This window comes from Acanthochromis polyacanthus, chromosome 8, assembly GCF_021347895.1.
Source record: "Acanthochromis polyacanthus isolate Apoly-LR-REF ecotype Palm Island chromosome 8, KAUST_Apoly_ChrSc, whole genome shotgun sequence".
Classification (NCBI taxonomy): domain Eukaryota; kingdom Metazoa; phylum Chordata; class Actinopteri; family Pomacentridae; genus Acanthochromis; species Acanthochromis polyacanthus.
The window spans coordinates 12065614-12088158 of NC_067120.1; the positions used below are offsets into that span (position 1 = coordinate 12065614).

General features: G+C 40.6%; 1 protein-coding gene across 2 annotated transcripts; it reads right to left on the reverse strand.

The window, feature by feature from the left end:
• Window positions 1-249: 249 nt before the first annotated feature.
• stra6 (signaling receptor and transporter of retinol STRA6) lies at window positions 250-15155 on the reverse strand. 2 transcript variants are annotated; one of them, XM_051951853.1, is made up of 17 exons: window positions 14255-15155; window positions 12873-12939; window positions 11868-11950; window positions 10849-10982; window positions 10136-10302; window positions 9217-9342; window positions 8052-8122; window positions 6809-6888; window positions 6172-6236; window positions 5115-5277; window positions 4862-4937; window positions 4304-4437; window positions 3778-3895; window positions 3420-3521; window positions 3173-3336; window positions 2354-2491; window positions 250-1104 (listed from the first exon to the last, which is right to left on the reverse strand). In XM_051951853.1, exons 1-17 carry the CDS (start codon window positions 14323-14325, stop codon window positions 866-868), a joined length of 1998 nt encoding a protein of 665 aa, XP_051807813.1. In that variant the 5' UTR covers window positions 14326-15155; the 3' UTR covers window positions 250-865. The 2 variants fall into 2 exon arrangements, with proteins under 2 accessions (XP_051807813.1, XP_022046061.1); XM_022190369.2 differs by having other exon boundaries at window positions 6172-6233; window positions 14255-15153.
• Window positions 15156-22545: the final 7390 nt, after the last annotated feature.

The following is a 22545-nucleotide window of genomic DNA, read 5'->3' on the forward strand; positions in this document are numbered from 1 at the left end:
GGACCTGAATTAATATTTGGAATGATAATAACTGGGGGGAAAGAGAGAAAACCTTTCATAGATTTATTTTCACAGTTAGAGGGGAAAAAATTGAGTGTTGATATTTTCACTTCGGAATGTTAAGTGTCACTGCAGGGGGAAAAAACGATGAAATGTTGGAGAACAATAAAAAAAAAACCGGGATAGAAGTTTAGAAAATAGAAAATGATGCTGGTGGCAGCAAGTGGTTTTGACTAAACAGTCTACAAATGAATCAGAAAATGCATCCAGTTTAATTTCTCTAGTCGGTATTCCACAGGTTCATTACACAAAATGTATACAACAGGAGAAATAAAAGAAAGGAAATGTATTACTCAAGTCTATGAGAACAGTTCATTCTGTGTATTCATAAATAGTCAAATGCTCTCGTTCTTGCTTTCTCTCTCACTAGAATATTTATATTATATATTCTTAATAAGGTGTTTTGTACATCTGTGTGTTTACTTTGGGTAACTATAAATTTGCACTGTACACTGTGATTAACCTCATGGTTGAAATCTGGTGCAAATGAGTTCCATCCCAAAATAAGCACATACATGTGTTGGAAAAGATATTGAACGAGTGTGTTTAGATGGGTAATGAGTGCCACATATCAGACAGGAGACTCAGGTCCTCACAGAAAGGAGAACATGAAGAGCAGGAAGGATTCTGAGTCTCCAGCCAAACGGTAAGTTTTGCTGAATATCTCTACACGAGGCACTGAGTTATAGCAATGCACTTATTCACCAAATGCAGATGCAAACAGCAGGTCTGGACAAATAGTATGACAATGGTATTTGACCCAAACCAAAAGAGACTCTGCAGCCAGTTAGGGTCACATTTTTGTTCAGTTGCCAGCGGCGGCCCCGGCCTCCTTGGTTGCTGCCTCCTTTTTGCTCTCGTCCTTGGTGCTGCGGTTGAGGCTTCCATTCAGAAAGCTCTCTGCGGTCTGACGCTGGAAGTGCTTCCTGGTGCCCACCAGGGACGGGTTGTTGACCAGGGTGTAGAGGAGCTGCCAGTGCCCGCGGGCCCTCTTGGCACTGGACACTTTGTGCTGTTTCTTCTCCTGCTGGACCAGCTGGATCCCTGAGGACGTTCAGACACAGCGATAGCACCCAAGGTATGTCATATATACACACACATATGTAGCTACATAAAAAGATAACCTTTTTCTTTCTAAACTGGAATGGGAAAAGCCTCTTTTGTAGGCCACCCAGGACTGTCTAGATACTACAGAAAGAGTAATAATAGAAAGCAATCATATTCTAATCCTCCAAGCATGGTGGAGCATATTGGGCTTGCCATTAACACACTGAAAGCTTAAGCCCCTTGGGCTGCATGAATATGTAACAGGCAATTAGCGTAGCTCATCTGTGTAATCAGCTACTCGAGAGTAATATCTGTAATACAATAGATTAGTCCTGATAATGCATTGTTTTCTAGATGGAAACAAGCAACATCTCCACGGCACATGTGTAATTGGACTCAGCTGTGCCTGGATTCCACAACTACCCGTGTGTCCTGATGGATTTTGCTGCTAATTTCTCACTATAATGCATGTTCTTGTGTCACCACACGGGTAGGCGGCCATCACTCACGTCTTATTTGTGTCAATAGCATCACTGCAGATGGACAGCCAGCCTTAAAGCAGCTGTTTGGGTAATTTAATGCATGGAAAAGATGCACGGTTTGGTCCATATTAGTAAGACAACATGTGGAATAGTTGTTCTGTAGCGACTGCATTGTCTTTTGAAGGCTCAGTGTCATGACAGAAATGACTGAGACCAGCAGCAGGGCTGTAAATTGTTCCACAATGAGACTCAATTTGTTCTTGGTATATTAAATCAGAAATGCAAAGCTTTCATTTCTCCCGAGCGTGCATGGCAGTGTTACGATCCGATTATGTGTTATGGTGACCTGCCATTAAATTCTAAGCAGCTCTGGAGAAATTAAAGATCTGACTGTGCCTTTAATGTAGATATTAAACTAGTATTTAGCTTTACAGATATTCTGGTGATGCTCCATATTTTTGTTATAGTCATGAAAAGGCCACAACCAATAATAAACTGACTGAGCTTAAAAGTAAGGCCGAGGTCATTACTCTGTGCTTTAGAGCTCCATTATTGTCTAAAAACTAACAAAAACACCCTGCAGCACTTGTTATGAATAAATTCCACATATACATTCCTGCTGCTGTAACTCCTTACAATCATGTGCATTAATTGTGACTGAAAACAGACCCAACACATGCACTGCTTACTTAGAATCATTGTGCACTACTGAAGGACTGTGTGAATGAGTGTCTGTGATGAACACTGAGTTTTGTGCTACAAACCCTCTTCAGCATCCCGTGACCTCTGTCCAGCTTTGCCGTCCTGGCCCACAGACTGCAGCAGCATCCCGCAGAAGGCCTTCATCACAGGGTGAGATTGGCTCACCTCAATCTTCAGATAATGAGCATAGCAGCGGTAGGCTACAGACAGACACAGGGAGGGGGGGAATCACTCTGACTGGGCAAAAGCAATAAACACACAAGACTGCACCCCATGTTGGCTTTGAGGCAATCACACATAATGGCTGTACAATCACACTTCTTTTTTTTGTAAACCACCTGCTTTTCCGGACAACAGATGCCTTAAATCTGAAGCCATTTCAGAGACCGCCGGGCAATTAGAGTCCCTGCACCTCACAGAATACAGATATCGTAGGAGATGCATTGAGCTGGCAGAAGGGTAAAGTGGATAGGGCGCAAATTTCCAGCCTCTAAGTGGGATCACAAAAAGTGCATTTTCTCATGGAAAATTGCTTCCCCTTGAAGCCAATATGAAAAAAGAAGACAGTTTATTTAAATGTAAAAGGATGCTGTTAGCACTCATCAGCATGTTAACACTGTGTGTCTGAGACTAACAGGAGAAAAAAAAGGGGAAATGTAAAATATAATTGAACTGCCTAGCAATGCTTTGCTGTTTTTTTTATTTAGGTAAACACATAGTTGATGCAGAACATGTTTTTGTTGCTGAGACAGCCAAAGTACAAGCTAGCCATCCATGACATTAGATTTGGCCTGATGTTGTAACATGTTCATGTATACCAGACCATGACAGTATGGCTGCGCTGATCACTGTCACTACACGGTGCAGAATATGTGGCTCACCAGGGTCAAACGCCTCCACATTGCGGTTCAGAAGGCTGATATCAACACGTCCCATGTGGACAATGTTGAACAGGGCTGTGATGATCAGCCGCCACACTGCCAGTAGCACCCCGATCAGAACATTGACTGGAAACAGCAGGTATGTTAGCAGGAACAGATTACCCCTGTAAGAGAAGTTGGAGCGCATCAATCACACAAGACAGGGAGTAAAGCACAGTGAAGTAGTACAGTAAATACTGTAACTCACCTGTTGTCGAGGTCTCGTGTGCCTGCTGTTTTTTTGATGAAGCAAAACCTGGCGGTGATGTGTTGAATCAACACGGCCAGGAGAATCATCAGCCAGAAGGGCCTGAAACAAAATCATCAATCAAGCATTTGGTTTATTGGTACAAGAGAGACAAAAGCCACAAACAAGGTTTAAAACAAGAACTTATCAGAGCAAGTGCTATGTTTGTACAATGTAAATGAACCACGATGCTGACTGAAAACTGCTCCATGTGCCAAAGCAGAAGAATAAAGAAAATATTTCAGGCATTTCACATGACTGTGCCGTCACAGAAGGGAATTCTGGCATGGCCAAACTTTGGAGTTATGACAATGCTCACCACATGCTCCATAGCATCTGGAAGAGAAACAGATTCTGTCTGTGCAGCACAGGGATGATTATGAGGAAGACAGCGACCAGAAGGCAAAGGAAGAACACCATGGTCTGGATGATCATGCCTGTGGGGGGAAGATCAGAGCTTCAGGGCTTCACCACTTAGAGCCTGTCCAGCATCCAACAGATCTACACCCACTCTCTTATATAATAGTGAAGGGAGGATTTATTGGAAACCCCAGTCGTTGGCTAGAAAGATCCATTTAGATACAATTATGCATCTGAACAGAAAACCTACAGGTAATATAGGAGGATATGCTGAAAGCTTGGACTGGTAAAGTCATTAATGTTTTATCCTTAGAGCATGTATGATATGATGCACAGACCTCTATTTAAGGGGAAGTATTCTGTATTCAGCAAAAAACAAAACACAGGATGCACAAAATCTGAGATATAGCTGCATTTTGGAGGAGAATAAAAAAGTCAAGTAATAATTCTGGCTTCACTAAGTGTCTATCGGTGTGTGTTTGTACCGATGAAGATGTGAGCTGCCGTGAAGCTGGTGTATCCCATCCAGCAGACCAATGCTGGCCTGGAAGCCCTGATGCTTCTCTGGCAGTTGTAAACATTATAGATATCTCCTCGGTACAGACCCTTCAGATTTGACCTACAGAAAGAAAAACACAATCAAGACAATGCAGCGCTGTGCAATACATAAGTCGATTCATTACTAAATGCACCAATTACATAGTAAATTGAAGAGGTAATTTAGTGCGGGATGCTGCCGAAATGCATTTCAATACTCAACTCGGAAAACCCATTTCTTTTGGTGCGATGTAATTTATGGTAATGGCACAGTATTTCATTTCTCATCCTAATAGCCATTTTCAATTGTAGCAGCAGTTAACACGGAGTGGGCGCTTCTCTGTCTGGATGATTAGTACTCTATTACGTTATAATAAGCATGACATGATAATGAAGGAACTGGAATGCAAAGCACATTCACAATTCTGGGGAACTTTGCCAAGAAAAAGAAAAGAAAAAAAAAATCGAGAAAGAGAGCTACTACACTGTTTAATTCTCAGACCTACCGATGCAGAACCATTGACCTCATGAGCATAGCCAGGTTGACCAAAGCAGACAGAGTCATAGCTGAGATGTAGCAAACTGCAGGGAAACGAGCACATGACATTCATGTTGTTTACCGTGGAGGGATGTCGTTCATTGACGGCTCACAGTACAGTTAGTATTATGAAACATGTGCAACAAGCATAAGAGAAAGAATGCGTTAATGTACCAGCAACTTGTGAAATATCACTTAATAGCGGCTCTGTTTTCACTCACCTTCTACACACCACATGTAATAAACCACTATTCGGACCACTTCATGTTTGTCTGGGGACAGCATGATCTTGAAACCAGCTAAAAGGTTTGCGACGTCTTCATCGACTCCCATACGAGCAATCTGGAGAGACGGCACCACTGCTGAGATCAACAGGAGGCCCACCTGAAGAAAAACAAGCCAGGAACTTTATTTATTACCAGAACTGCACTATAGAAAAATAATGAAATTGCTTTTACAGAGTTTGAAATTAAACCTGTATTTGAATCCGCCATTACTGACAATCAACTTATTATCGGGTAAATACAGAATGTACACTGCCATTGAAGTGGTACAATAGCATTAAATGCAATCTGATGATATTAACCCTCCTGTTGTCCTCATTTACGGACACCAAAAAATATTGTTTCCTTGTCTGAAAACAATCCAAAAATTCAGCGAAAAAATTCCCCAAATTTCCGAAAATTTGCAAAAACCTTCAGGAAGAAAATTCCAACAATTCCTTAAAAGTTTTATTTTTAAAAAAAATCCCCCAAATTTGGCTAGAAAATTCTTGTAAACATTGGCAAAAAATGAGTAAACATCTTCCAAAAAAATTCCTAAAAATATCTTAAGTGATTACATGCACATCAGTAAAACTTCTACTTTTTTTAAGAACATTCACAAAAAAAAAATTAAATTAAAAAAATCAACCAAAGTCTGACAAATTTGGCTGGATTTCCCAAAATGTTGAAAATGTGGACATCGGAAATTTCACTGTGAAAATACTTTTTTTTTTTTTTTCACATTTTCAAACTAAAACGGGTCAGTTTTGATCCGCAGGACAGCATGAGGGTTAAAAGGCTGACTGAAGTTAAAGTAAGGACTGGCTCATTATAATCAAAATTTAAGAGATACTATAGTGTATTCAATTTTTCAACACGAGAGATTACTGACAATCAACACCCAGTGGTGCCATATCACATTAAGTGTACAATTATTACTGCATCCTTATGTATTGTGTTATAGTTTCCATAATATACATGGATTTTAAAGTCTAACAGTAGATATGGCGGTTACCTGATACACGGTTATAAAAGACACCACACCAGATATAGCCAACTTCAGTGGAAAGCGGAAAGCTGCTTGAAGAAAAACAATTAAGTGTTAAAAACAACACTGGCTGAAGATAAAAGAAGTACATATCTAATCACTGCTTAATTCGTCAGACATAAATCTAAGATAACACAAGATTGGACTTTATTCGTCACGCAGGAATTTTTTTTTGCCCGGTATTGTTCAGAAAACAAATTACATAAGAGAAAGAGCAATAAAATATAAGTACAATGCGTTACTGGCAATAAAAATAGTGAAACTAAGATAAGAATAAGCATGTTTGCATTGTGTACAGATGTGTATTTATGCAAGTATTGTACATAGCTGCCTTGTGTATAAATATAAAGCAACAACCCATTCATTATTTATGCCAGCACTTCCTGCCCTGTTACAGTCTGGCACTCTTTGGGTATTTGCAGCTTGCAGAAAGAACTTTACTGACAAGCTGCTGTTTAGTGCTGCTGTTTACGTATGTAGTTATATAATTAACCTTTTCTGCCTCCTTGTATGTACATTAAGGACTCAAACTTTCTGTTATTATCGGGTCCTGATAATAACACTTGAAGGTGTGACCAAGTATAAAACAAGACAACATATTTACCGTCCTCTGGTGTATAAATGTATGACTTCACAGCATCAATTATTCTTTGAGGGAGTTTGGGCTTGTCTGCGCTCGACGTGCTGGGGTGAAAGATAAACATAGTTGCAGTTAATCACTGCATTACACACCACAACCAGTGAAGCATTTTTGGCAAGCATCTGGAAGCACATCAATTAGAAGGAAATATGTTGACTTGAAAAGGAGGTGAACTTTCTGTTCAAATGGAAAAGGAACAGCCTCTGTGTCACAAACCGGATCAGTGAATGTGACAAAGGAAGGGAGACCAGTCAGGTTTTCAAATACAAACACAATATTTTAATATATCTGAAGTAATTAAAGACAAAAGGAATGAGATGTGACAAATGTTTACATCGGTAATGCGTGGAGTGCATGAGTGAGTGAAGATGTGTGTGTTGGTGTTAAGTGCAAAAGTAATCACCAACCGAACCAAAACCAAACCAAGCTAGGAGAGAGAGAATAAGTGAGAGGTGAGCTTTTGTAGCCACCTAAATCTCTACCAGGTGCCAGATATTAGTCTAACGACCCTCCTTTTCTGCCAGCTCCTGCAGCAGCTGATCACCTGCATGAGCAGAAAGGGAGGGGTCGTAACACTCTGCATGTTGCTTTTTTCTCTTTTTTAGACCAAAAAACTCTAAAAATAGGTTTGACTCTCTCTCAGTAAGGTGACTAGCCGGTCAGCTGAATTCTCTTTCATCAAGATCCAATGTCAAGGAGCCCTCAACCCATTTCCTCTGGATAAAGTTTCTTGGAAATCCCTCTTGAACGTTTGAGAGCTGCTATTTCTTGTTGACTTCCTCTCATTCACTGCATTTCTTCTGTGCAACAAGGCATTCATGTATTCTAACAAATACAGCAAAACAAATCATCAGATGATTTATTAGATCTAATACAACTATCTGCCACACTCTTATGAATGTTGTCTCTACTATCTCATGTGACTGTCCTGTAGTTATCCATCTTTAACAGTGATTCCAAATTTGGAAAATACACAACCATTGATATGAGTCTACACAGCCTCTTTCTGTAAGTTGGACTCAAATCTGAAAAGTAAAACAGCTCCAGGCCACTAGCTCCAGCTATGTTTAACCTCAGAATTACATTAAAAATGAAATATGGCTCAAGTTGTTTGTAGTACTACACTACATTTTGGCAAAAGATAAGAAGAAAAACAGAAAAGTGGAGATGTAGGCAACACAGCAAACCAGTAGGCTCCGATTCTCACCTGATTTTGGAGGCCTTCTTTTTACTGAAAACTTTCTTCACATAATCTCTATAGTAGCTGCTGCTGAGATCCTGAAGAAACAGCAAAAATGCAATGAACCAAATGATAGTAGGAGAAAGTGCTTACATAAAGAGGTGAAAAACTAGTATGATGTCAGGGGTCATAAATGCTTCTCTAAGGCCCTCATATTCCTAAATCCCTTTGAAAGTTTGTGCCATTAAGTAATATTTAAATTTAAAATCCATTCATCCATTCTCTATACACCGCTTAATCCTCATTAGAGTCGGGGATAGCTGGAGTCTATCAGCTGACTTAAGGCCAAGGCAGGGGACACCCTGGACAGGTCACTAGTCCATCATAGGGCTACATATACAGGTAATCACTCAAATTCACATCTACAGAATCTACAGACAATTTAGAATTACCAGTTAACCTCAGCATGTTTTTGGGCTTTGGGAGGAGGCTGGAGAAAATCCACACATGCACAGGCAGAGCATGCAAACTCCATGCAGAAAGATCCCGGGAAGTCGGGGACACAAGCTGGGGATCTTCTAGCTGCAAGGCGACAGTGCTAACCACCATCCACTGTGCAGGTTAAATGTAAAATGCATTTCATAATTCATAACATATGAGGAAAGCCTCCGTGCTCCTAACAGTCAGGTTTATGGTGTCAGGTACGTTGCTGTGCAGGAAGCTGGGGGGTTCAGGGGGTGAGTCAAACTCCAGGTAATCGCTTCACCCAGCTTTGTCACACCCATACCAAGATTAGCATCAAATAAACACAGCATTGTGTCTCCGCGGTGAAAAAAACAAGGCAACCTTTTCATAATCTGATCAAGAGCATAGCATAAACCAATTACGTCAAATCTACTTAAAATGATTAGGCCACCGGTGTGCTGCGTCGGACTTCACATTTTCCTGCAGCCTAGACTGGACGAGCATGCTAAGTCCACTGATTAGCAAGCAGCTTATAAAAAGGTTTCTCATGTGCAAATATTCAGATTAAATGTGCGTCCTAGTTTTTAAAATAGTTCAGGCTTACAAAAAGGCACTATTAATCAACATGTACACTTGCATGGGTTTGTTACGTAAGCAGCGGCATAAGAGCCGTGCAGCCGTCCTGAAGCAGGCATGTCAGGAGAGTTTCTGTCAGATCAAAACTTACCTCTGTGGCATTGTTCTTTTCAGTGCCCTTTAAGCCCTTGAATAGGAGCAGGGGATACTGGAAACTAAGGAATGCCAGGCAAGCGATCTGAGGCAGGCTGGAGAAAAGGGAGTAGTGTTTGTGTATCTGCAAAGGAATAAAAGAAGACTTTAAATCACCGAGCAACTTGCCGTGGGAGTTATTGTTTTAAAATGACACAAAAAGTTGACAAAAAATAGCTTTGTGTGTAGAGTCTGCATGTTGGCCAAATGGGACTATCATCAAAACACAAAGACCTGAGACCTTCATTGACTGTATATATTGTTTTGGACAAAATGCAAATCTATTCTGAATATTTCGGTTTAGTTATTAACAAAATGCTGGGACTTAATAGTTTAACTACTAAATATAATATCCTGTAATGTATTTTTTTGTCTTTATGTGATTAACCTCCTGAAGCCTCACCACCATTAAAAAAATTAAATAAAGACAGCCATTACACAAAGTGCAGCCTGGATGTCTCTTCAACTGACACACACACTAAACTGATTAACTGGGACAAAGCCTTTTGATTAAGACTAGCAGACAGTGGAACTAATTGTTTTGAGTCATAGCCATTCATAGTACAGAAAACAACTTGGATGTGGCACAAAATCTAGGATTGGGTTTAAAAACCCCAACCGCGGATCTGTGGATCTGTCTTGAAAGCTTAATATTCACCTTTTCAAATCCCATCTCTTACATTTGCCACAGACCGGCTTTGTTTGGTCGTCAAAGGGTTTCCAGAGCAGAACAAACTAGCTTTGTTTTTGAAATAATCCTTAATACTCTGACAGACATACAGCAGAGAAAGTGACTGAATGGTAAAAATCCTGGAACTGTTTCTGCATGTCTGTTCTCTCCAGCAATCATTTGGGCTTTGAAAGTGATCTTCGCTTACCAGAGGTGTCTTTGGACAGTCAATTTTCTGCCAGACCAGAACTCCAAAGTGCGTCCATGACAGGAGGCTACCGAGTACGTAGCCAACTTTATTATGTAAAGTGCCACATGCCAGGAGAGGGTAGTACAGTGCGGGGTAGTAGAAGACTCCCAGGATCACCCAGTTCTCTGCAAATACAACACAAGTGTGTGAAGACCCAGGACATCAAAAGGAATATACACTCATTTGTGATTTACTGAACCCTGAGATATGAGACCTGACAAACTACACGATTTAATTTCACTCCACACTAACACTTCCTCAAAACTCTTGCTGAAACTATTTGATTAGGATCACACAGTGCTCAGCGTCTGCTGTATTTCCTCCTCCACTGTTTGGGGATTGTGTAAAGTAGCAGGAGGCCGACTCCTTACAGTCATTTCTTATGTAATTTCAGACTCAAAGCTTCTTGTAACGCTTACCATCAAACTCCAAAGTAACAGATACATGGAAACAAAATAATCCAGTTATGTAATGCAGATACAGTATTTAACAAACAATGTTTATAGACACTTTGCTACTTTTTTTCTCCAATTTTCAGTTCTAAAGTAGAAGTCAAACTTACTGTAATTTATTGAAAACAAACATTTGAAGTGGCGTTAGAAGGTTTACAGTGTGTAAAGAGTGACTCAGACAGGCTGATGCCAGTGCTGCAAGAACCGAGATGACCTCACGTTTGTTCTGGGAGTCTGCGGTGAAGGGGAGGGGATGCGGCGAGATGATCATGCCCCACAGTTTGCACAGGAGCACTCCAAATACAGCCACTGCCAGGCCCTTGTGCTGCGTATGGTCCAGGAAGTTGACCGGACTGTGAAATAGAGCAGCAAACATTTAGAGCTCACATGTAACCAGACTCAAATTATTGATCGAATGAGAAAGGATCAAACCTAAAATGGACCATATTTCTATTTCTACCAGATGTTACTAACTAAAATGACTACTAACTAAAAGTATATCAGACATTTTGCATTTTCTACTTTACAGGCTGCCCTTGGCTTCCATTCATGTCATTGTTGCATGGAAATCAACTCTGTAACCTTGCTTGAAACAGAAAAATCTTTCAATTTTCAATCTCTATTAATTCAGTCAGTGAGCATGAAAGCTTTCATCAGCACAAAGATCCAAAAACAAAATATTACACACAAGTTGAGTGACCACAGCTTTATCATTTGGCCAACGAGCAGCTCAATTGAAGAAGATTTGGATGTTCGTTTGTGAGTTAATTGCAAATCAGCCAGTCAAAAGATTAAAACAGTGCAGAAGATTTCTTCCCTGCTGATGTTTTCTTGTGCTTATGGGAAACTGCGAGGAGCTTGACTTCAGAATTAGCTACCTAAAACCTTTATAAGCAAATAAAATGACAACCAACCTTTTGGCATAATCTTAAACATCCATGTATGCTGTTGATTTATGATACGACAACTGACCAAATGAAGATAGTGGGCTAAATTAAGTATTCATTTCAATCTGGCCAGCGGTTAATATGAAAGACATGAAAACTTAATATAATAGTGAAGTGAATGGAAGCCAATAACTGCCAGGTGGATAGAAAATCCATGCCTTGTTTTGGAAAATGGTAGCAGCAGGGTAAATATGTAGTTTGATGTGCTATGTGGTTCTGTAGGTGCAGGCTATTCAAGATCACATTAACCACACCGTTTATGCAACTTTACGACACTAAAATGAGCCTCACCTGAGTAAACCTGGGAGTCCTTTCTGTCTGTCGCCCACCTTCATGCGCCTCGCTAAGATCGCTAGGATCAGCATGACAACGAGCTAAAGGAGAAGACACCTCAGTTAGTGTCGTCTGTAGCGCACAATGCAGCGATGGATTCCCCAGGGCTCAGGCCTCACCCGGCTTCAGACTAAAAATGAGGGGAGTCTAAGCCACAAAAGGTCTCATGAGTGCTCCCTGTGGATGCGCTCTGAATGAATTGTCATCAGTCAGGATCACTGACCAGCGAGAGTTCAATGACCTGTCATGACCTGCGACACATTCAGGAAACGCAGGGCTGGGAGGAATGCCTTGCTTTATGTTGGGTCAGTCTGAAGCAGCTAAGACCATCTTTAAACGGGCAAGAGGAAGTGAAAATAAAGCAGCATCGTGTAAACAGTGCAGGAGAGATCCATGCACATGTCCAGCATTATGAGCAATAATTAGTGTAACAGTAACCAGTACTGAGGTATACTTGTTAAAATGCTGATAAGATTGACCAAATTGTACTTAGGAGTAAATACTAAGCCTGTGCTGGATTATTATACATTAAGTTTGGATTTGTATTACTCAATTTGTGTGATTTGAGTGAAATGCTCAGACAAAGTTGCACCATTTTCTAAATCTGACATATTAAGTCAGCGCACTCAAAAGCCCTCCGTGTTACAATATGAATCCTGCAATTGCTCCTCAGGCTCAGATCTACACCAGGATTATTTGTTCTTTGGCTCATGGCCCAACATTTCATCAAATTTCATTAAAACCTGTGCACAACTTTTTCAGATGTTCTTCTCCATAACTGAAACACAAAGGGATACAAATATGTTCCTGGGTGAAGGCTGACTTTATCGAGGAAGTGAGAACTGTGATATCTCAAAGCAGCACATCATTCGACACACTTGTGAAATCATATACCTAAAGGACGGTGAATAGCAGGACAGTGTAATGTGGCATCACATTAATCCAGCAGGAAGATGGACTTACAGATATCGCAGTGATGCATATGTGATAGAGCCTGTCATCAGCAGTAGGGTCACATGGAGGGATTACTCTAAAGAAAAGAGAAGAAAAAACATTTGCACATAAGTAAAATAATCAGAGTCTTAAAACTTAATTCTCTGAGTCACTGAGCTGACCTTTAGCGTATTTCACTAAACTTTTCACACGTCACTGTCAGGACCGTTTGTGGCTGGAAACTTTGTAGCTGAAATCCCGCAGCAGAGATTTGCATTTAAACGGATTGGTATCAGCGTGACACAGGAAAACAACAAATGCCTATGTTCACATTTCTGTGCACGAAAAGAGCAGGAATGCTTGGTCATGGGGTTGTAATTACAATTCAGAGAAGGCTTCATGCATCAGCTCCAGGTTGGAAGACTCATTTATTATTGTCCTATATATACACAGTATCATCTGTGAGTGAAAAGACGGCAGCTTCCAGAACAAATGTTTTAATGCCTCTTAGTTGTCCAAACAGTGTGCAGATTTGTAACTCGGCTCTCTAAGAGAAGATCATTATTAATTCAAGGAAATGTCTAAATTCCCATTTGCAGAGGGAGAGCTGGCTGATGAGGATGTACAGCGGGACATTTTAGTGTTTACAAACCAGTTAGTTAAAACTGAAACCGAGCTACAACAGCGGCCACAGAGAAGCCACAACTCACCAGAGTCAGGCAGTTGATTAGCTAAACATGGCGGCTTTTTCCATCATATTTCTGTCATATTGTTCATCTGAGACCCTTATTAAATATCAATACTGGTCCATTAAGCACTCTGTATTAGTGGGAACGTGATGGAAAAGCAATTTAGAACATCCTTATAATAAACTAATAGGAAGTAGCTGCGTCATGGGACAGGAAGCAAAGAAAGATGCTTCAAGCATGCTCCAACGTGCTGCACTTTCAGATTCTGTGGTTGAAAATGTGCACAATAACATACCGTTAACAAAATTTTGGGGTAGATCGCACTAAAGTTTTGTTCGTACTTTCATATTATACCCTAAGGAGTTCTACTGGCTGAAAAATCAACCAGTTTCCAGAACAAGCTGCACCCTGGAACATGAAAATGATATAGTTTCAACATGACAAATAATATGAACTGAAACAAGACCACAGACTGACGCTGGCAGAGGAGAAGTCTGCCAAGTGTCACCCAATAGCTCAATGAGAGTTGCATTTCACAGTAAAACTGTTCAGAAAAGTTTCAAGAACTGCTAATATATAATGTTAAATGAATAAACACATTGTATAGTAGTGATTTCTAGATGCACCGACAAAGTATACAAAACCAAACTGACATTATATTACAAGATTTAAAGTGAAACACGTAAACTTGAGTCTTCAGAAAGATTCTAAGTATGTACTTACTCTGCTTCAATTTTGGTTGGCGGAGGATCCAGGTCTGGATACTCATAGTCCTGAAAAGCATCCTTGTCCATTGTGCTTCCTCTTTTTAAACAGATCCCTCGTCTTAGAAAGGAGCTGGAGTACTTTCAGCCGAAGTCTCTGGCGACACACAGCTGTGATCCCCTTGTCTCGAGGGGAAAAGGTGTCTCCCAAGTCCCACTTTGGACTCTGTTACTGCTGCAGAGGCGTCCTCGTCTGTCTGTGTTCGGTCTGCTCTCACTCGCACTCTGCTACCCTCCCTCAGTCTGTATTCAGGTGCCCTGGTCCCTCTGCGGAGCTGAGAGTAATGTGACAGGTCCTGGCTGCAGCCTGCTGCCTCCACCCTGCAAAGGCCCTATTTCAGCTGAGGGTTACCACCACACCAGGAGCCTGGGGAAGAGAGTGAGAGGGGGGCAGTGTGGAAAGGAGGGAAAAATGTGGAGATCTGGGTAGCCAATCTTCAAGGCCACCTGCAGCTTACAGGGATTACATCTACTTTTGGAGTTTTGTTATTGGACCTGTGGCTGGCGGTGGTCAGGTGTGCAGAGTTATAAAACTCCAGCTTGGACTGTGTGGGCAGCTGGCAGCAATGAGCCTTTCCTATCAGAGATATGGGAGTTCCTCGTTGATAACAGGGAAATTTTCATGTTGTTCCCTTCAGTCATGGTTCAGTTACACTCGTGAAAGGTTACCCAAACTAAATCCAGGGAAATCACCATTGCATATGGAGTCAAACAGCGCACGATGGAAGCATTCAGTAAAACCAGTTGGACAGATCCTCACATCACCTCATAACTTTGCACCTTCAGCTTGATAAGGATCAAGGAAGAGTTCATTCAACTCAGTACTTTGTCTTGTGCAGATGAATTAAGATAGCAGTGTCCTAGTACATATTCGTATGAAAATAGATTTCTAAATCAGATTCCTTCATCTCTACTGGGCTACACAGGTATCTTGTTGGTTAAAAATAATGGCCAATCAGCAAAGAAAGACATCCTGTAAACTAGAGGTGTAGAGATAGTATGAGAAAAAGAGGAAAAATCTATGTTTTCAACAGAGCACATGATAAATGAATGAAACAGAGTACAAAAGATGTGGTCACACCTTTTGTAATCTGTTAAAACTGTCAAAAGAATGTCTTTTCCAAAAAACAGTTGCATCATTGACAGAAAAGCAAACGTTGTTACAGACAGCTCCCACTCTCCTAACATTTGCTACTTCCAGCCTCTCCACTTTTACGATTATAGACTGAATGTCTTTGGGATTTCTGTTAGACAAAGCAAGACATCTGAGGATCTCACTGTGGTGGGCATTTTTACATCACCCAACCATTTTATGGCTAAATGCTTAATCAACTGAATAATCAAAAAAAAAAAAATCAACAAACTATCCAAACATCAATACAGCATGTACCTGAAGTCACAAAAAAAAATCCACATGGCTTGTTTATATGACTTATGTTTAGTAGGACAACATGTCCTTGTTTATCTCATCAGACCAGGTTGGATCTTGGCCTCAGTGATACACGACTCCTGGTTCACTGTTACATATTAGACCTTCTTGCAGTTGTCTGCAACACCAGATTCACTGGAGTTTATTGTAGCTACATCATAGTTTTCACCATTTTTATCCGTTTTTGTTTGCTTTTGTTCTTACCACACTTTCTACACTTCCCCTTTAATATAAGTTCTCGGGAGTTAAATCATTTCTTAGGTGATGATTTGGCCAGTAGGTCTTTCTGATTTATTGAAGTCAATTAATAATCGCAAGTGACCTCCTAAGGAAGAACAGCACAAGCATGTGAGTGTCATAAAAACAGACTGAGGTCAAGGGTCATGGAAACACATCTACTGGACCCTTGCACCAATTATTTTCTTTCTGCAACAAGTTCAGCAATGCAATGCTGAATTGCACTCACATTTCTATGTTTAGGTGCACCATTTCATACGTAAAAAGCTGCATGTTTCCTCTGCAGTGTGTCTGTAGAGCTCCACTGCTGTATTTAGCTGCAGGTGGCTGAGACTAAGTCGGTTCTGCAACACTGCCTCCATGTCAGCATACGCTCATTATTCCAAGATTATGGTCACACAACTTTAAAACGTCACCAAATTTCCCTTCATGCACTCTTGAGAAAACACAGTTTCTCAAGCATAGTAAGCCAACAAGTCAAATGTGCTCCCAAAGAAACAGCAGCCCAGCAAATAAAGGGGTCACTGAACAAAGAATGCTTTGAACAGTTACATCACAGAGAGGCGGTTTGATTGAGCCAGACAGTTCACTTGTATCAGGTTTAGGAAGTCGTCTCAAAAGCCTTTTTGGTAGGAACTATGTTAAGCATGAGCCTTGTGAAAACAAACATAATTGAATTACCGATTTAAGCCGTTTTTAATGATGTAAACAGCAGCATCATCAACAGAGACAAGCCATGTGTTCACTGACTAATTAAACCAGAGGCTCAGTTCATCACAAAAAAAAAAAAAAACAGAGCTTAAAAGAGATGTGCTACAATCCTTCACTAGTCAAATAAATACAAAAAAATGTAAAGATGCTATTTGTTTTCAGCACTGACTGACTTTTGATATTTCTGGCCTCATCCTGAATTTTTCTGAGCCCATCATGACCATTAGTGCTGCTGAAAATGTCCATTTGAAGAAGATGGTGTTGATATCTCCTCACTATGACATTACTGCCCATAATATTATCAGTCAGGGACTCAAATTAATTAACTCAAACTGTTTCCATTTAAAACAACACAGAGCAACAAAGCAGCCAGATTATCCCACAGCTGAGCAGCCTGTCTGCTGCTGTCTGTGGAGCTCAGCTGCAGGAATCAGGCTGGATTCGGGTTTCAAAAAGACATCACGGACAAATTTCATGCCTTTGAAGTGGAGTTTGGTCCTCGGGACAAAGAAACTTCCAGCCTCAACACGTATCTCAGTCACCTGAGCTTCTGTTGTTCCGCATATGCGTCGGACTTTCCAGTAACTTTTCCATGACGATTGAAATCTGCGTTTCGTTCTGGTGCGTTCACGATCACTGACCCAGACTTGCGCCTCTCAGTGGAAACAGTGACTGTAAAGGTTCGCAGCCGGTGGATGTTTATTGTGAGTGTATTATTTTTATATCACCTGCGACAGTTTTATAAACTCCGCCGTGTTGGGTACTTACCGACCACATGTGGGAGTGCGACAGAGCCAGGTAGGCGTGGAGAGACTGGCGACTGACCTCATCGCCGACACCCATTTATACATTTTCGAATAAGGTGGACTTTGGGCATCATCTGACTGTATTAGACTCCTAATATCCTCAAAACATCACACCAGACGAGCCCAGACTAGTCCACTAAAACTCAAATCAAAATCTTACCTTGTGTTAGTCTTGTACTGCTGTCTGTCTGTCTGTCTGTCTCTGGGTTTGAAGTGGTTCAAATGACCAAATCTTCATGTCTCTTCACCACACACCCACCTTAGAGATTTATTGCAAAAAACAACAAAAACAATCCTCAAGAGCAACTATTCCCTTTTTTAGACCCTTCTTGCGGCGCTAAGGTGAGACTTTGAACTGTCTCTATCTTGTTGTGATGAAAGCATCATAAAAGTGCTGCTGCATGCAAACTGCATGCTAAACTGTTGTGAAACATATAGAGGTGACTGATTAGGTGAACAATGCAGTCACGTTTAAGGTGCATTTTCTAATATGAATTGTTCAGTGCAGTTACAGGTGAACAAAGCTGTTGCCATGTGAGTGCCTCTTGGTTGCAACAAATATTTAAAGTTTTCATCCTCAGATATTGTTTGTGTTTTAGCTGCATCTTCATGTCATGTATACTCAGTGACCTTTGTGGCAGCCTGCTGGGGTTTTTTGCTCTGTTGACATTTTAGGCCAAAAAGGGAATTATTCCCGTTAGTTGCATCAGCGAGTTCTGAAAAAGCTGAACAGAAATTTTATAGTTTCGTCACAGTGCGGAGGAGTTGTAACCGCTGACAGTCTATGGTCCCAGTGAGCTGGATGGGAATGAGGCGGAGCAGATGTGAAGTTCATCAGTAATGCTAGTGTTTGTTCTAACTGTGCAACCTGGTGATAGAGACATCTTTCAGACTGGTTCTGGATGCTGTCAATACAACATGAAGACCAGTTTGGTTCAGGTTTAATTCATTTTTATTTTTATAGTGCAACATAAATCATCAAGACCTTACTAAATTATACCCAACAAATCTAAAGATTTCATTTGAGCAAGCTCTGGCAACAGTAGCAAGAAAAACACAGTTTTAACAAAAAGAAACCTCTGGCAGAAGCAGGCTCAGGGAGAGCAGCCATCTGCCTCAACCGGTCTGGGTGAGGGTGAAGATGAGAAAGAAAAGAGAGCAAAGAAACACATAATGAATAAAAGAACAAAAAGCACTAAGGAGGCTAGTGAGGCCAATAATTACAGACCAAAAACATGTAATTCTGTAGTCTGAGATGTTTTCAGAGAAGACAAAACACAAACTACAGGGGAGAAAAGACACAAAGTAAGTGACATGCAATGGTGTCTTATGCATGCCTGGAGACAGAAAGCGAGAGTAGAGAAGATTAGTGCATCATGGGAAATCCCCCCAGTGGCCTAAGCTGAACTAGGTGATAGCTGAGGACCACCAGAGTGAGCCCTAACTATAAGCTTTATCAAAACAGAAAGTTTGAAGACTAATCTTAAAAGTAGCGAGGGTGTCTTCCTCCTGAACCTAAAGTGGAGGCTGGTTTCATAGCAGAAGAGCCAGAAAGCTGAAAGATCTGCCTCCCATTCTACTTTAGGAAACTCTAGGGACCACAAGTAAACCTGCACTCTGAGAGAGAAGTGCTTTGTTGGGATAATATGGCACTGTAAGGTCTTTAGGATATGATGGAACCTGGTCATCAAGAGTTTTATCTATTAGTAGAAGGATTCTAAATTTAATTTTGGATTTTACAGGGAGGCAGAAGCTAATATAGGAGAAATACGATCCCTCTTGCTGTTTCCTGGAGGTGCTCCCACTGCAGCGTTTTTGGATCAACTGGAGGTTATTGGGGCATCCTGATAATGAGGAAATACAGTTGTCCAGGCCGGAACACAGTATTCAGCATCCCTCTGAGACAGAATGTTCCTGATTATGATGTTATCGCACAAGTGAGAGAAGGCCATCCTGGAGGGACGTTTAATGTGTGAGTTAAAGGGCATGCACTTGTCAAAAATACAGTGTGCATCCTGTTTATAATTGTCTGTACTTTAAGTAAAATCAGCCTGCGGTGTACAATCGGGGTCACATTTATTACTTCAGAAGGATCAAGGCTGTGCTTGTGTTAAGCCCAGATATAAAAAAAAAGGCTGATATCAAACCTGTCAACAACAACACTAGATATCTGTCACAGCTGTAGCTTTCATGTCTTTCTCACTGTGCTTTCTTTTGATGCACTGAGGGCAGCTGCTGTACACTGCCTCTATTCATGAAGTCAGAGCCTTAGTGAAGAGCAGCTTTAACTCAGGTTTTGTGGAGAAGATTGCATGTTGACTATTAAGGGAAACACCAATTCTGGACATCCGACAACACCAGAGACACATCTCACCTTCTCTTTTTCCCCTGGCTGCCACTTGCTGAAATGTGTAAACTTTCTACGCTTCCTGAAGTGAACAGACGTGTTCATCACACACCAGGCAAAGATGACCTTCTTGTGACCTTTCCATACAAGCGAATACTCTTCCTGGTGTTTCCTAATAATTCAGTTCCAGGACAGTTCTAGAGGAAACAAAGTGATCACGCCATGTGCAAAAACATACCATCAGAATTATTAACTTGCTGACTCCAGTTTTTCTTCAGGAAACATGCAACATAGTCAGCAATCTGCTCTGACAGCTGTCCTTAAACACAAGCACATATACGTATCAGTGAATTAGAGTGTCTAATATTATACTAGATGTATTTTCTTTTAATCTTCCTTTTTTTCTCTGTAAATATTAACATTTCATTGTTGCTAAAATCAATTCAAATTGAGTAATAATGAGAAATATTGCCTCAATATTAAATCATGGCTCCTGAAGGCCTCCTGGGTGCAGGAAGCTAATTACTGGGGATATTTTTCTCCTGCTCAGTCTGCTGCGCTGCCTCTGTCACAATCAATGAGCCTTGTAACACTCAATTAGAACATAATTGGATTTGTGCATGTCCGAGGTGGAAAAACGTACATTTGAGCGGACATGAAAGAGCTGCTTATCTCTGTTGACAGCTGCAATGAGGCTGAATTGGGTTGGGCAATTGTAAATTTCATGAAAATGAAGTCGGTGCAGGCATATTCCAGCACATCCCCTCCCACTCTACCCCCAGACACCTTACATTTGGCTCAGTTCAAGCAGCTTTACATTATAGTGTTTGATTAGTCATTTACACATGGGCACGTAGCTAGACGGAGCCTCGTGTACCGTCAAACTAGCTGAGGTGAAGTAAGATGATGAAAGGAGTCGATTGGTTCACATAGTTAGGAAGGAACAAGTAAAAAGACAGATCATTTAGGGTCAAAAGAGGAAATATAAATCTAAGCTTTTGAGCATGCTTCTCCATTTTTAGATTATATAAATAAATAAAACATAAAACAGTTGTCACAATAGCGTTAATGCTTCAGATGCGCTGGTTTGCACCACTGACTGGAGCACATGGTGGCTGAATCTGCAAAAGCTGATAGGTTACATACAAAAATCAAACCCACCTAACATTTCCTATGTATTGTTAGAGATTAAACACATTCAGCCCTTCACAAGACTTAACATTTTCAGGGCCTATTGCGAAAATTGTTTTCCATTCAGAAAACTATCACGCTATGCTATGTAGCAAACACATTTTGTTATTAGAAGCTAGTCAGCCTAGCTTATTGATGGTGATTTCTGGGATATATCATAAGAACTGAATATGGCACTTAATTCACTTGAATGTGCATCAGTTTTAATCCCTGCATGTTCCCACAATATTAGCTTTACATTCAGATGACAGCACACACATAACAATCCCTTCTCTAGGCTTTGGTGGAGTGTTAAACATAAAAAAACTTAAGGGTTTCACAAAATTCACAACATACAAAGTGATAATTGACCTTGTTTGCACTTTCGGATATCCCGTTTTGTTTATTGTGGCAGCATATTTGAGATATGCTTGTTCAGCTGAAAGGAATTCTTTTGCGTTGAGAGCAAAGAATTAAGACATCCATCGCTGGTTTCAGTTCTACATTTTTGGGTTTTTTTGTTCAACACCGGCTGAGTCAGCAGCAGCTTTTCCACAGTCTGTACTGTGTGTTTTTGAGATATTCTTAATGTTGTGCAATGCTGTCAAAAATTGGAAGATGGAGCCAAATAAATAAATAATAAAAAAAAAGAGCTGGCAGAGCAATTTTCTGCAACAGTAGAGGATCCGAATTCAGACCACAACCAGGAAGCTAGTTACAAAATAAGGAGATGAATGGAGACCTGGGTGGACATCTGGTGGGTGGAAGAGGTCATACAAAGAAAACAAAAAACGGACTGTGATAGACTCTTCAAACCCATCCATGAAATCTTAGAAAATTATTCCACTTACATTTCTTCTTTGTGGTCATTTCAGTTTTCATCAATAACTAACAAACTGCAGATTCGGTTATTTAAAAAGTGATTAGTGAGATCTGTTTTTCTCTTAGGAGTTGATCTGAAACACTTTCCAGTCATACAATGGTTTTTAATAAGGTTGTTTTGTGTTGTATCAGCTTCTATATCACATTCTGACATCCAATGTTAAACAAAAAAACACAAATCTATTTCAGTCACACAGCTCATTTCTGTTTTGATCTATCACTGTTATTGCTGTAGGCCGGGAGGGAAAGATTTATTTCCCCGTCTATGAGCACTGAGAATGGGATGTTGTATCTAAGGAGCCTGTGACAAGTACAAATCTTCCTGATAGTTATTAAAGTGGTCATGAACACTTTGCCACCGCAGACACTGGTGTGCAACCCTCAGTCTGTCACGTTCCTGCTGCGATTGCCTGACAAACACCTTGAATTTATGGAAGGGAGGCAGGGTCGTGTCTGAGCCGCCGCGTAATAATCCTCTTTATATAACCGTTTGGTGAACACCTTGGAAAACACGCTGCACACACTCAAGAATTTGATTTGAATTTCATGATCTGTTTATCTTGAATGCCAGCTCACACTTGACGTTTAAATGGAGACTGTAACCGTGTTCAGGTGCACTTGATAGTTTATTAAGTACAACTTTACTAGATCTTCTCGTGTGAGCAAAT

Bases quoted from the DNA above. Each gene is read 5' to 3' on its own strand.
- stra6 (XM_051951853.1), bottom strand. From the start codon at position 14,325: ATGGACAAGGATGCTTTTCAGGACTATGAGTATCCAGACCTGGATCCT. The intron at 4,438-4,861 runs GTAGGTCTGAGA...TTCTTTCTGTAG, and splicing joins AGGTCAATGGTTCTGCATCG to GTCAAATCTGAAGGGTCTGT. The intron at 1,105-2,353 runs GTTTGTAGCACA...GAACGTCCTCAG, and splicing joins GTCACGGGATGCTGAAGAGG to GGATCCAGCTGGTCCAGCAG.